Here is an 11872-nt window from a genome sequence, read left to right as displayed (position 1 = left end):
AACGTTTATGTTCCGTAACTGAAACCGCCTGTGAAGTGTAACTTCAGGAGAGAAACCTGTTTCTGTGTTTCGCTGCTTATGTCTCCCTTGATCCGGCATGCTCACTTTCTCCTCCCTATCCGCAAACACACACACACACACACACACACACACACACACACACACACACACATACATCTCTCCCAGTGGGCAGCAGCTGTTGGCGGGCTAATCTCCATCAGCTACTGAACTGGCTTCTATGGAGAGGGCCACGTAAAATCGGCTCCCTCGCTCCTTCAGCCAGAATGAGACCACGCGACTGCATCACCAAGAAAACAGGATATTTTCTTCTGTGCTTTACAATGTCCGTCACATATATCAGTATGTATAAAATATAAGTCTGTGACCTGCATGAGCTTGTGGGGGATGCACACAAACACACCATCGCAACAATTCATCTGTATGAATCTGTATCTCAGGCCTGCGAGGAAAATTAACAATATTTCAGTTAACAATGCAGAGTGATGGATAGAGAGAGAGAGAAAAATAAAAAAACAGCACTTACAGTCTGTAAAGTTTTGTCGTTCCCAGGAAAAGCAGCTCGGGGAAGACGGCCAGATTATTCCGATTCAGGCGCCTGGAAAAACACAGCATAAATTAAGGGAATAAACTCTCCGTATCCACTTCCAGACAGTGTGGGCGAAGCGGTTACATGTGCGTATGATTAGCTTTTTAAAGGTGAGATTTGTGTTTCCTGAGCATCATATCAAATTAGGTTGTATGTGTTTTGATTGTAACAATAGTTAGAGGAGGCATGCAAGGAGCAAGGAGATTGATGGAGACATTAAAAACATGTTCATGGACGGATACGCAAAAAAACAGACTCCGGGTTTAGTCCTGATTTAAGAGGTGCAACATGGGTGCCAGACAAACAGTGAACTCGAGAAGGACTAAGGGAAGGCGGGGGGGGGAGACGAGAGAAGGGGTTCAAATGAAGGGGAGGTGGGGGGGCTTTTTTCTTTTTTTCCTTTTACCACAAAGGCGAAGGAGAGGAGATGATGTGGGAAAAACAAACAGGCAGTCTGGCCGGGCTACCGAATGTGTGAAAAGGACCCCACTGAGTAAACAAGGCCCTCACAGGGGAAGACCTCACAACAACCCGTCATCACGCACCCACACACACACACACACAGAGGAGTTGAGTTTAATAATCTCAGTGCGATTATTTAACCCTGGTTGAGTGGATTGAAGAGGTTTGCGTGTGTGTGTGTGGGGTTGTGCCTTGATGTGAGTCAGAGGAGTGACACAATGAGCCACAGACTGCTGAAACAGTTTAACCCTGACACACACACACACACACACACACACATCAACAGGCCCGGCGACGTATGCCGCGCCGGCTGCTACTGGAGGAGTATGACGAGAGGAAAGAATAAAATGAAGAATGGAGGCCGGATGAAGAAGGAGTGACTTCAAACTAATAAGAAAAGCCACTGACAGTACACACATTTACACACACAAACACACAGATTCAAGAAATACCACGGACTTTACTCAAACACAGAACTCCATTCAAAACCTCTCTTCAAGTCTCTCAATGGCCTAACCTTCGTCTTTCACCTCTTCCTGCTTCACTAGGTGAGGACTGATAACGTCAGCCCCTCTGTGCCCATGTTCCACCAACAAAGTGCACAAACATGCTCGCGCGCGCCCATTCGCACTCCGCGGTTACATCAGAGGCCGCTTAAATATTTAACGTCCCGCAGAACGGTGTTCCTGAATTATTCAGCGCTCTTCCGTTAACGCCGGCTCTGGCAGCTAAGAGCCCCACGTGGTCCCGCGGAGAGGCCCACTCCTCCTGCGGGCCCTGCCCAGCCGTGAGCGCCCCGTTAGTGGGCAAGACCTCCCCTGGGTGAGTGCACGGACTGCTGGAGGTGGGGAGGAAGGATCAGGACGGAGGGGAGGTGGGGAGGGGGGGTGTGTATGAGCTCATTCTCTTAAAATAGATGCAATGCTGTCAGACTAGGAGACTGAGCGAATGAAGTAAAGATAGTGAAGGACCAGAACCACTCTGGTGTCGCACATTTATTCATAATTTTTCTCAGAACTTTCATTATCCCTTAGAGAAGAAAGCATAACTTGTTCACTCTGCCTCCTTTGGGACGCATTTGCAAAATTAAAGCACATTAAAGCGCTTCATTGAGTGCGTGAAGGCTAATTCATAAAATCGATGACTGAGTCATCATTTTGTGAATTAGCCTTCACACACTCAGTGACGACGGAAGTTTATTTTGAAAAGACCGTATGCTTGTAACGAGCGTAAATTGACACGAGTTGCTGGATATCGTAGGAAAACCCACGAAAAATGAGGATTAACCTTTTTGTAAGATGTCGTACGAACCGTTATATGGAGGAGACGTAATTCAATATGATAGTTGATTGTCTTTCAATCGAATCATATCGTCTACAACAGTGGTTCTCAACTGGTCTGGCTGCGGGACCCACCATCACCCCTTAATGACAAGCCACGACCCAAATTTTCAACTTCTCAAAAGTATTTACTGAAAAGATGGTGCCGTTTGAACCTGAGCTGAAAATGTCCTCTGCAGTTGTAGTAGTATGGAGCTCTCTTGTTCCTGTCAGTCCCCGTCCCACACATATTTTCACGTAAACAAGTAAAACTGATTTGTTTGTTACGTCTGTAGATTTGTCTATTTGTAATGCAAAATGACCGCTTGCCTTAATTCAAGCCGTGGTCTGTTGTTTGATGTCATCCGACATGTCTTCAATTCACCTACTTATAGTGTCATTTGACAGAGGTATAGTTTTCAGTTTATCCGCTGCGGATTGATCCAACAAATGCCGCTTCAGTTTTAACGGCTTCATGCTTTCATGTGCCAGAACCTCGCTGCACAAAACACACTGAGGTTTTTGTCCTCTTTTGTCCTCAATGTAAGAAAATCCATATCTCATGTAGTCGGTGTCGTACTTGTGTTTCACTCACTTAGCATATGAAAACAAACTTTGTGGGTGTTCTTCTATACTGTGAAATGGGTGTCTCTTAGCATTACAAGGCATTAACGCCAAATACTGTTAAGGAGTGTGAATAACTCCACTGCATAAAAAGTCCCCTTCAAAAAAAGCACAGGATTTTGTTTTTTTATTTTTTTTCAGGAAAAGGTTCAGTGGGTCGCGACCCACCAGTTGAGAATCACTGGTCTACATTGAAAATAACAAGCACGTACCGACACAAATTTCTCATTTCACATTCTTAATTAAATGACAAAATACTCAGTACTTTTCATTTGTCAGGTATTTATATTATCAGAAAGCATGCTGTATCATGATACATGTCGTTATCGAGATATGAAATGACTTATATCAGGATAGAAGATTTTGGCCAGCACTGATTCATGTCACATCGACCTCTGCAGATGATACAGCTCAAGTCTAATGAGGTCACTCCTTCAGCCACTCCACTTAATAAACCAGCTCGAAAAAAAGCCCAAGAGCCCAAGTCACATCTGTCAAACAGTTAAAAACATAAGATTTTGAATTAACATTGACATAGAAAAAAAACAGCACATTCTCACAGTTGAAGAAGTGGAACCAGATATTGTTTTGATACTGTTTCATGATACATTTTGAGTTTTTTATTTAATATCAAAATTGTTGTGGATTCATTTTCGTCATTGACTACCGCACAGACAAGATCTGCCCAAAACGTTTATTTAAAATATATATAAAATGGCATCATTGTTATGAGTAACTTTGATTTACTCAAATATCAAACAGCTTGTTTAAACTTAGGTACCTATAACATGAACAAGATGGTGACTCAGCACAGTGAGCTCGGCTTGAAGGTTCGGTGTTAAGGATTTGTAAAAACCTCTAATGTCCATCTAAAAGTACCGACTGCCTCTGACTCAAACAATCTAGTCGTCAATAGTGATATATAGTGGTTTGTTTCATGGACCTGAAGGAATGCATCATTCTGTGTGTGTGTGTGTGTGTGTGTGTGTGTGTGTGTGTGTGTGCACATAAACACCCTCAGAGCACTCCCACAGTCGTGATTCATTAGTCAGAGTCTGGCTGAAAGTGAATGAAGACTGAGTCGCCAGTAGTCTGAGGTGTGAGAGTCGCTCCAACAAGCTAATGTCACACTGCAGCGTGGTGATAATCCCTGCAATCATAAACAGATGCTGGAGGGCCGCAAACCACACAGTAAACACACACACACATGCATAGCCACACAGACATAAAATACAGAAACACACACACACTCCTAACAACTCATGGCCTTGTAGATGTGTGGTACTACAGGTTTGCAGGCTGGCAGGGAAGGAAATAACAAACCACCTCAGAATCCAATTATTACTCCAGCGATGCCACTGCTTCCATAATACATATTTTACACCACACACACACACACACACACACACACACACACACACACACACACACAGTACTGTTACCATAGTTATATCCCAAACCTTGTGGACATTTCCGTGACCCAGAGAAACCGTCTCTATTCCAAAAAACCCGCTTCAAACTGACCACTGTGAGTGTGTATCTACTGCCACGGTTTGTGTATTTGTTCCACAGCTGGTGCAGTGAACCACCATCCACCAGAGTTTCACACGCTCCAATCTGATATCTGTTATTTAGTGACAGACACCGTAACTGGCCTAAACACACAGCAATGAAATCCAAAAATCGATCACATTCAGTGCCGTTGAAGAGCTTTTGCCCTGAACTTTTGAGCATTCGAGCAACTGTTTACCGACAGACATAACACCAGTTAGCAGTTGCAGTGACCCTCAGAAATTAAATTTTTTTTTGAAGGAACAATTGTAGTAGTGAAAATGTTTTGCGGGCAGATGATTTCATGCTCAGTCACTCAATAAAAATAATAATTAAAAACATTTAAACACATAATTTATCGCTTATCCAGCACTTTACTTTGAAATCCATATCCTGCTTTCAAGCCTCGCTGTTGCGATTATCTCCTGATAGTCACATTGTCTAAATATTACAACTCGATTAGCTTGAGGTTTAATTATCTCGTTTGTGATCGCCGTTGACAGACACGTCTTTCTACCTGTACACAGCTATTCATCGCCGCTGAAATAATCTGTGACTATGCCATCACTCAATTACAGGCTAATCATCTGAGGCTTTATCTCACCGCAGAGTCTCTATTCCTGTAATTACTGTTTCTTTTCTCTTTGCATCTGTGTGGCTGCTATCCTCTCCGATCTCACAGGCTTTGAATTGGATAGGGGAACTATAAACCAGTGAGAGGAGGATAAGAGGATCAAGAAGTTTCTATTCTTCATCATCTACAGGGAGACAGAGGGAGGACTGTATGACATTCCTATCGGCGCAGGACAATAGAGAGAGAGAGAGAACGAGATGGGTGGGTACGGGAGAAAAACAAGAGGAGAGGTGAAAGCATGAATGAAGTGTGAGTGGCTGTAAGGGGGGGGGGTGAAGATAAAAACCTGTACTGACAGAGCAACATTGCGCAAGTTAATGCGCATGCACGAGTGTGTCCATACCCATGCGTGTGTTGTTGTGCGTGTGCACGTGTGTGTTGTGACATGCCTATCTCCTCCACACCTCCCCCCCACCTCCAGCCATTGCCCCACACCTGACCCCAACCGGCCCAGCCCTGCAGGGCCTGTCGCAAAAAAAAAAAGGGGATGAGAAGAGGAACCGTTTTCCACCACCGTGGGGGGCAGTCACTGCGGATCCGTCAGGCCAGCTTAGAGCCCTCTCCTCCGGGCAGCAGTGCCCAGCAGGCGGCCCTCCAGAACCCCAGAGGACGAAGGCCTTTGAAATGAGCCCCCCGAGACTCCAGACTCCGGAGACGTGCCATTGTCCGGCGCCTGTGGGGGGGGGGGGGGGGCATTGATGACTCCGTCTCCACCTTTGTGTTTGTGAACATGCCACGCCAGAGACACTGAATTACAGTTGAAAGCCCCTCGCGAGGACACCAGAAAAACAGCCACGTTATGTCAGAAAGTTAGCCACTTGTCAGAGGCGTTTGTTGCCATCAGATTCAAGACGGAAACTTGATCTGCTCCCGGTGTTTACAGCGTAGTCTACATTGTATGTGCAAGTGTGTGTTCATGTGCTCACATGAACTTCTACATTCACCAGAGTGCACCATCTCTTTGCGGAAATCGCTAATAAAGATGACTGCTAAAGCCGGACCATACGCAGTGAAATATTGCCCTCTTTGTGTGCAGCTCGGGGCAGGAATTTCCAGACCTGCTTAGCTGGACAGAACCCAGCGTCGGTCGCATGAGTAGCAGATTCCTTATTACCGTTCATATAGAGCAGCTCTCGCTTTGTCAACAGAGTGCAGCCACAGGGCAGCGGAGAGTGGAGAGAAAACCAGGCATGACATGCCTGAAACTAGAGCAGCCAGGGGGATCGTGACACTTCATCTTATTTCATCCCGACCTCTCCTGAAGAATTCACCCAAAACAGCTATCATGAAGATGAACTACCGTCATTCGATTTAGTGCTGCATGTGTGTCTGTGTACAGGTGGATATCTCTGTGTGTATTCAGGTGATGTGTTTTTGTAAATCTGTGTGCGAGCGGCACAGATTATAATTTTTTTTTATGTGCCTTTAATTAAAAGCTTGTCTCTGAGCCTCCTCAGACTCGGTCACAGCCTGCTGCATTCCAGTGTGTCATTGGCTGGCAGTCGGGCCGCATATCACACAAACACCCACGTATACGAACGGCTCGCACGTCAAGCAAAGTTGACAGCCGACACAATGGACATATCAGCAGTCAGGGGTCCGCATCCCCCCCGTCTGTCTCACTCTCTCACACACTACCAAGACTTAATTATGCCATAACTGCCTCAGGGTCGGATGCTGAATGCCAGTGATTCCCCGGGCCAACTCCATAACAACCTCTGGCTGTTGACTCAGCCACTGCCCCGTGACTTGATTGCAAAACTTCCCTCTTGGAGTTAGACGTTGGCAGCCGCATGTCATGACGGTCAGGTTAAACATTTATGAAGACACATAGATGGGGGGGAGGGGCTAAAACACTACCAGGTCAAGACCATTGATGTATAAAGAGAATTGCATACAGTGTCAGAGGAGGGGACTCCTTAATTCCTATAAAAGTTGCTCAGTCGCACATTAAGCAAATAAAGTTTGGTTTCCGGGTATAGAATTCAGATGAAAATACTCTGATCTTCCAGCAATCGTAAGCATCCGTGGGGCCCATTTAACCTTGCCCTCCAACCCTCGGTCTCATTCAAAATAACTCTTTTAGACTATTTAATTTAAGTGTTTATGCTGGGAAGTTGATTTACCTAAAAGAAATAAGTATCTGCTGAGTTACAGACAAAGTCTTTTTGGGCCATCACATGAAGGACAAGGGCAATTGTAATTCCGCTGTTTGGCCACTATGTAAAATTTGGTTCAAAGCCCAGGCGCTCTTCCTGGGGAAACTTTGTCTCAAACCACTTTAAGAGACTGACCAGAAATACTAAAATAGAACATGGAGAAATCTTTGGTCTTCAGTCCAAGACATTGGTACTAGATTGCGCAATTTGACAAATCCACTGATTTCCAGCTTTGATGACCTTGATGATCCGGCATCAAAATTGTGGTAGTGTCAGAAACTCAGGACCGAATTCACACCGACAGCTACAACCCACGGCTACAAACCAAACGGGTGAAAAAAAAAATCCATGAAAGGATTCAGAACACACTGGCTGACGAAACATTATGAGCTCCATTGAAATAAAAAATAAAACAGTGCCAGTTTTTTTTTTTCTGCATTTTGAAAGAGCAGCAGATGGATGACACAAGTTGATGACATGTTTCCACAATGCCACCATTCACCAGGTATTCAAAGCACAATCCTCGGTGTCGCGGTTTGACATGAAACACCACCACCATAATCAAAACAGCGAATGAGGGAACATCTTTAGGAACAATGATCGTCCCTCCAGCAGAGCTACACACACTTGTCGAATCTACGATGACGAGTATTGAAGTTGTTCTGGTGCCTCGTGTACACTTTTTGTATGTTTTTCCTTTCATCTGTCACCTATGTTTATATGTGCATTTCCACATAATAAAAAATAATCGTGTATCTGCTTGGTACGCTTCAGTTTCCAAGCACAAGCATCCTCAAGTATTTGAAAATAAACAGGTGTTCAGGGAGAAAGTGGCGGCGGCTTCGATCCAAAAGTGTAACTCACAGTCTCTCCAGTTCCTTCAGGTCCTGGAAGGCCCCTCTCTCAATCGTGGTGATTTTGTTCTCCATTAGCTGCCTGAGAGAGAAACACAAGAGAGACAGAGTGAGACAATAAGCACTGGACAGAAAAAGGAGTGCTTGAGCTGGCAGAGTGATTTGTGCGATGACACCTTGAGAGGCCAGAGAAAAGGAGAAAGATGGCCAGATGGTGCCACAGATAAGAGCGAGTGAGGAGGAAGGGAAGGTGAAGGAGAGTGAGGTGGGACACGAGAGAGGAGGCAAAGAGATTGACATTGGAGAAGAGAGGGAGAGGAGGAGATATGTGTGAAGAAAAAAAAAAGAAGAAAAAATGATTGGTGGAGATGGAAAGTGATAGAATGTTGAAACAGCAAGAGAGAGAGACAATCAGCTGCGGGTCGATGGGAACCCCAGAATTGACTCCAAAACTGGCCCATCAGTTGGACGGCGACTCATCTATCATCCAATTTACCCTCCATCTAACCACATAGCTGTGACTACTCATTCACTTACACTAGCTCAACTCCCCCAGGAGCACTGTGCTGACCAAGCCAAGCAGCCACACACACAAACACACACATTTTATGGGCGGTGTGGTGTACACTCATGGAACTCAGATAGAACTGGTTTCAACATTGACTGCAGCTAACAATTCATTTCATTACCAAAATATACTGAAGACACCTTTTACAATGCACTAAGTGACTCCTTCAAAATGCTTGTTTTCACCAACCAACAGGCCAAAACCCAAAGTTATTTCACTGACTATCATATCTGACAAAAAAGTACTTCCAAGCTTTTTGGGTTTTGTTTGCTTTAAAAGGTGCTAAAAAAGTAATTCAAGAGCATATATTGCATCCCCGTGGTTATCTAGCAGTGCTAACAGCGCTAACGGTGTAAACAACTGCGACAATGCTAACAGAGCTAAAAGGGTTTATCACAACACACAGCTCCTGTACTGTTTTTATGTTGAATTATATGTTTTGTTTAAATGTAATTGTATTGTTTAAAGATGGTAGAATCACAATAAAGTAGCCTGTACTTTATAAAGGTAATAAAATAATATGGGCTCCATAGTCTGCACCAAGATGGCGCTAACTTTATTCCTCTCAAACACTTTCAACAGTAGCTCATTTCCCCTTTTCCTCTCCGCCACTTCTAGCCTTCACAATAAAAGCCCCGGACGCATACACTGGAATACTGCTTCCCAGAGGGAATTGCGAATATAGCACTTTAACGACTGAAATTTGACAGTGTTAGCAAATAAAACAATTTAGAAATTCCATTGACTAATTGTTGCAGCTCTAATTCAAATCCAAACGGTTGTGGCTGTGTGACCGCGCACAGCCAGACGCGAAGGAACACATGGAAACAGCTAGCATGAAGACTGGTATCGCACACGCGCACAAACACGCTCAATCGAAGACATAATCTCTAGAGGAATTCCAACAATGTGTATTCCCCGACGTTCACTTTTAGCAGCTGGATAGCACGCGCACGCACACACAAACACAATAAAAGCAAGCTATCCCTGTCCCACGCTTAACCTGGACTCATCCCAGGAGAGAAACTTGTTCTTACTTGACTCTCTTTCCTTTTCCTTTCCTTGCACCCTCCATCCCTTCCAGCATGCATTCCTCCCTCCGCGGTTACACCTAACGACCGCTATCTCCTTCCCTCTCTTTGCTCGGTGGTTAAAATAAGCCCCTCCTGACACTTCCACTGGCAGATTAACGCGACAGCATTAACAGGTGCCGCCGCTATTCTGTTTGGACACACACACACACACACACACACACACACACACACACACACACACACACACACACACACACACACTCAATGAAATCGTCGCTTCTTCTAGACGCAGTGCCGCATGCGGCAGCTCCAGGGCTGCTGAATGAATGAGCCACGATGCCTGACCAGACTGGGAACTGTGTGTTGTGGGTTTTTGTTGTAGTTGTTGTAGTTGTTGTTGTTGTTGTTGTTGGGGGAGTTGTTTGAATTGCAAGGTGAATTTTTTTTGTTTTTCTTTTGCATCTGCAAAAAGGAAGAGAGAAGAAAGGAGAACAATAAAATATAGAAGACACTTACAACACTCGCAGATGCCTCAGTCCTGCGAAATCCGCCTTGGTGATTTTAGTGAGGTTGTTTGCATTCAGATCCCTGGGAGGAGAAAGGGTTAAAGAGAGGGACTGTGAGAATAGGCTGCATGAGATATGATATGATAATACAATATAAAATAAAAACAAGGACAAAGAAACAAACTGAAGGGTTTTTTTTTTGTAACTTGGTGTGCTGCGTCTGATGCGTGGATTGTCATTTGAGCGTCAGAGGGAGATTGAGGAGGCTGCACCACGCACACATTTTCATTTCATCAAGGGGTCTCCGGCTAATAACACGCGGGCCTGTTTAACTCAAAGCCCACTTGTCCAAATCCGTTTTTGATTAACTTGCTCGGGTCTGCAGAGAAGCCGACGTGGTTCTACGGAGGCTGCGCTGTGAATGCAACAGTGCGAAACCACCGGCGCGACCTGCAGCGGCGCACCCGAACTTCAGCTCCGCGGTACGGTGATAACGAATCCAAACACGCAGCAATTACAACTCGCGTGTTTCTGTTTTTTTCTTTTTTCCTTTTTTTTTTTTTTACAGTTTATATGACAAAATAACACGTGCATGGAGCTAATTGACAGATCCTGGTGCAGTTTTTAACGTGTTAGTCCTTATGTAAAGCCTTGCGCTATTAAGACGCGGTCCCCAAGGAAACAATCCTCCCACTACCGTCAGCAAGTTTAAAAGGACATAAAAAAACATTTAGGTTTAAACATAGGAACATTATGTGACCATAAAAACCCCTTCAGGTGAGGCACAGCTTTATTAAATATAGGCTATAAGAAGAGTATAATGTCAGTGCACACTTTTTATATATGGCAGATCAATAAACAGATTCTAAAGATATTTTCCTCTTAAGTGTGTTGAAATTGTTTGGGGAATGTTATGCGCAGATTGAAGCCGAACTGCGCTGTTAAAGCTTCTCTCTCTCCCCCCTCCCACTCGGTACTCACAGTCTCTCCGTGTTGCGGGGTATGTTCCTGGGCACGCTGCGGAGCCCCTGGCCGTGACAATCCACTGTAGTCCCCGTGCAGGAGCACTGGGCCGGGCAGGGCTGTCCGTTCGCTCCACCGGACAGGACCGATAGCAGAACGGCCACCAGCAGCCCCAGCGCGGTCACCGGGGAGCGGCCGGGGCCAGCGGGGCTCAGAGCTCCCACCATCACTGCGGCAAGTGGGGGGCCACAACGTGAGACCCACAAAAAAATACTGAGAAAACACAAGGGCGTTGAAAAAAATAAAAGCCACGATATCCCCCGAAAGCAGCTCACCAAACTCTGCGGCGCGAACGGGATGCTGTCCTCCCCTTTTCGTTGTCCCCCCCCCCCCCACCCCTTCAGACGTGTGTTTCCGAAATTTCTCGCTCTGAATTTACATTTGGGTCTCCTCGAAGGGGTTTCGATGCCTGAAGGCTGTGAACCGGGAATTCGGTCCCCACTGGACAGGGAGAGGGGAGGTCGACGAGGCGGCGGACCGGCTCTCTGGCTGCGCTAAAGCGGCGCAAACTTCCACATGTCCCCGGCATGC

General features: G+C 45.4%; 1 protein-coding gene across 1 annotated transcript; it reads right to left on the bottom strand.

Moving 5' to 3' along the window:
* Positions 1-207: 207 nt before the first annotated feature.
* On the bottom strand, positions 208-11652 carry LOC137885165 (slit homolog 2 protein-like). The gene is made up of 5 exons (XM_068727321.1): positions 11300-11652; positions 10329-10400; positions 8221-8292; positions 545-616; positions 208-298 (listed from the first exon to the last, which is right to left on the bottom strand). Exons 1-5 carry the CDS (start codon positions 11506-11508, stop codon positions 208-210), a joined length of 516 nt encoding a protein of 171 aa, XP_068583422.1. The 5' UTR covers positions 11509-11652.
* Between the last annotated feature and the right edge of the window lie 220 nt (positions 11653-11872).

This window comes from Cebidichthys violaceus, unplaced genomic scaffold, assembly GCF_023349555.1.
Source record: "Cebidichthys violaceus isolate CVI_PGR_0920_01 unplaced genomic scaffold, fCebVio1.0.p SCAF_4, whole genome shotgun sequence".
In the NCBI taxonomy this organism is placed as follows: Eukaryota; Metazoa; Chordata; class Actinopteri; order Perciformes; family Stichaeidae; genus Cebidichthys; species Cebidichthys violaceus.
This window is presented reverse-complemented; position numbering and strand designations above follow the sequence as displayed.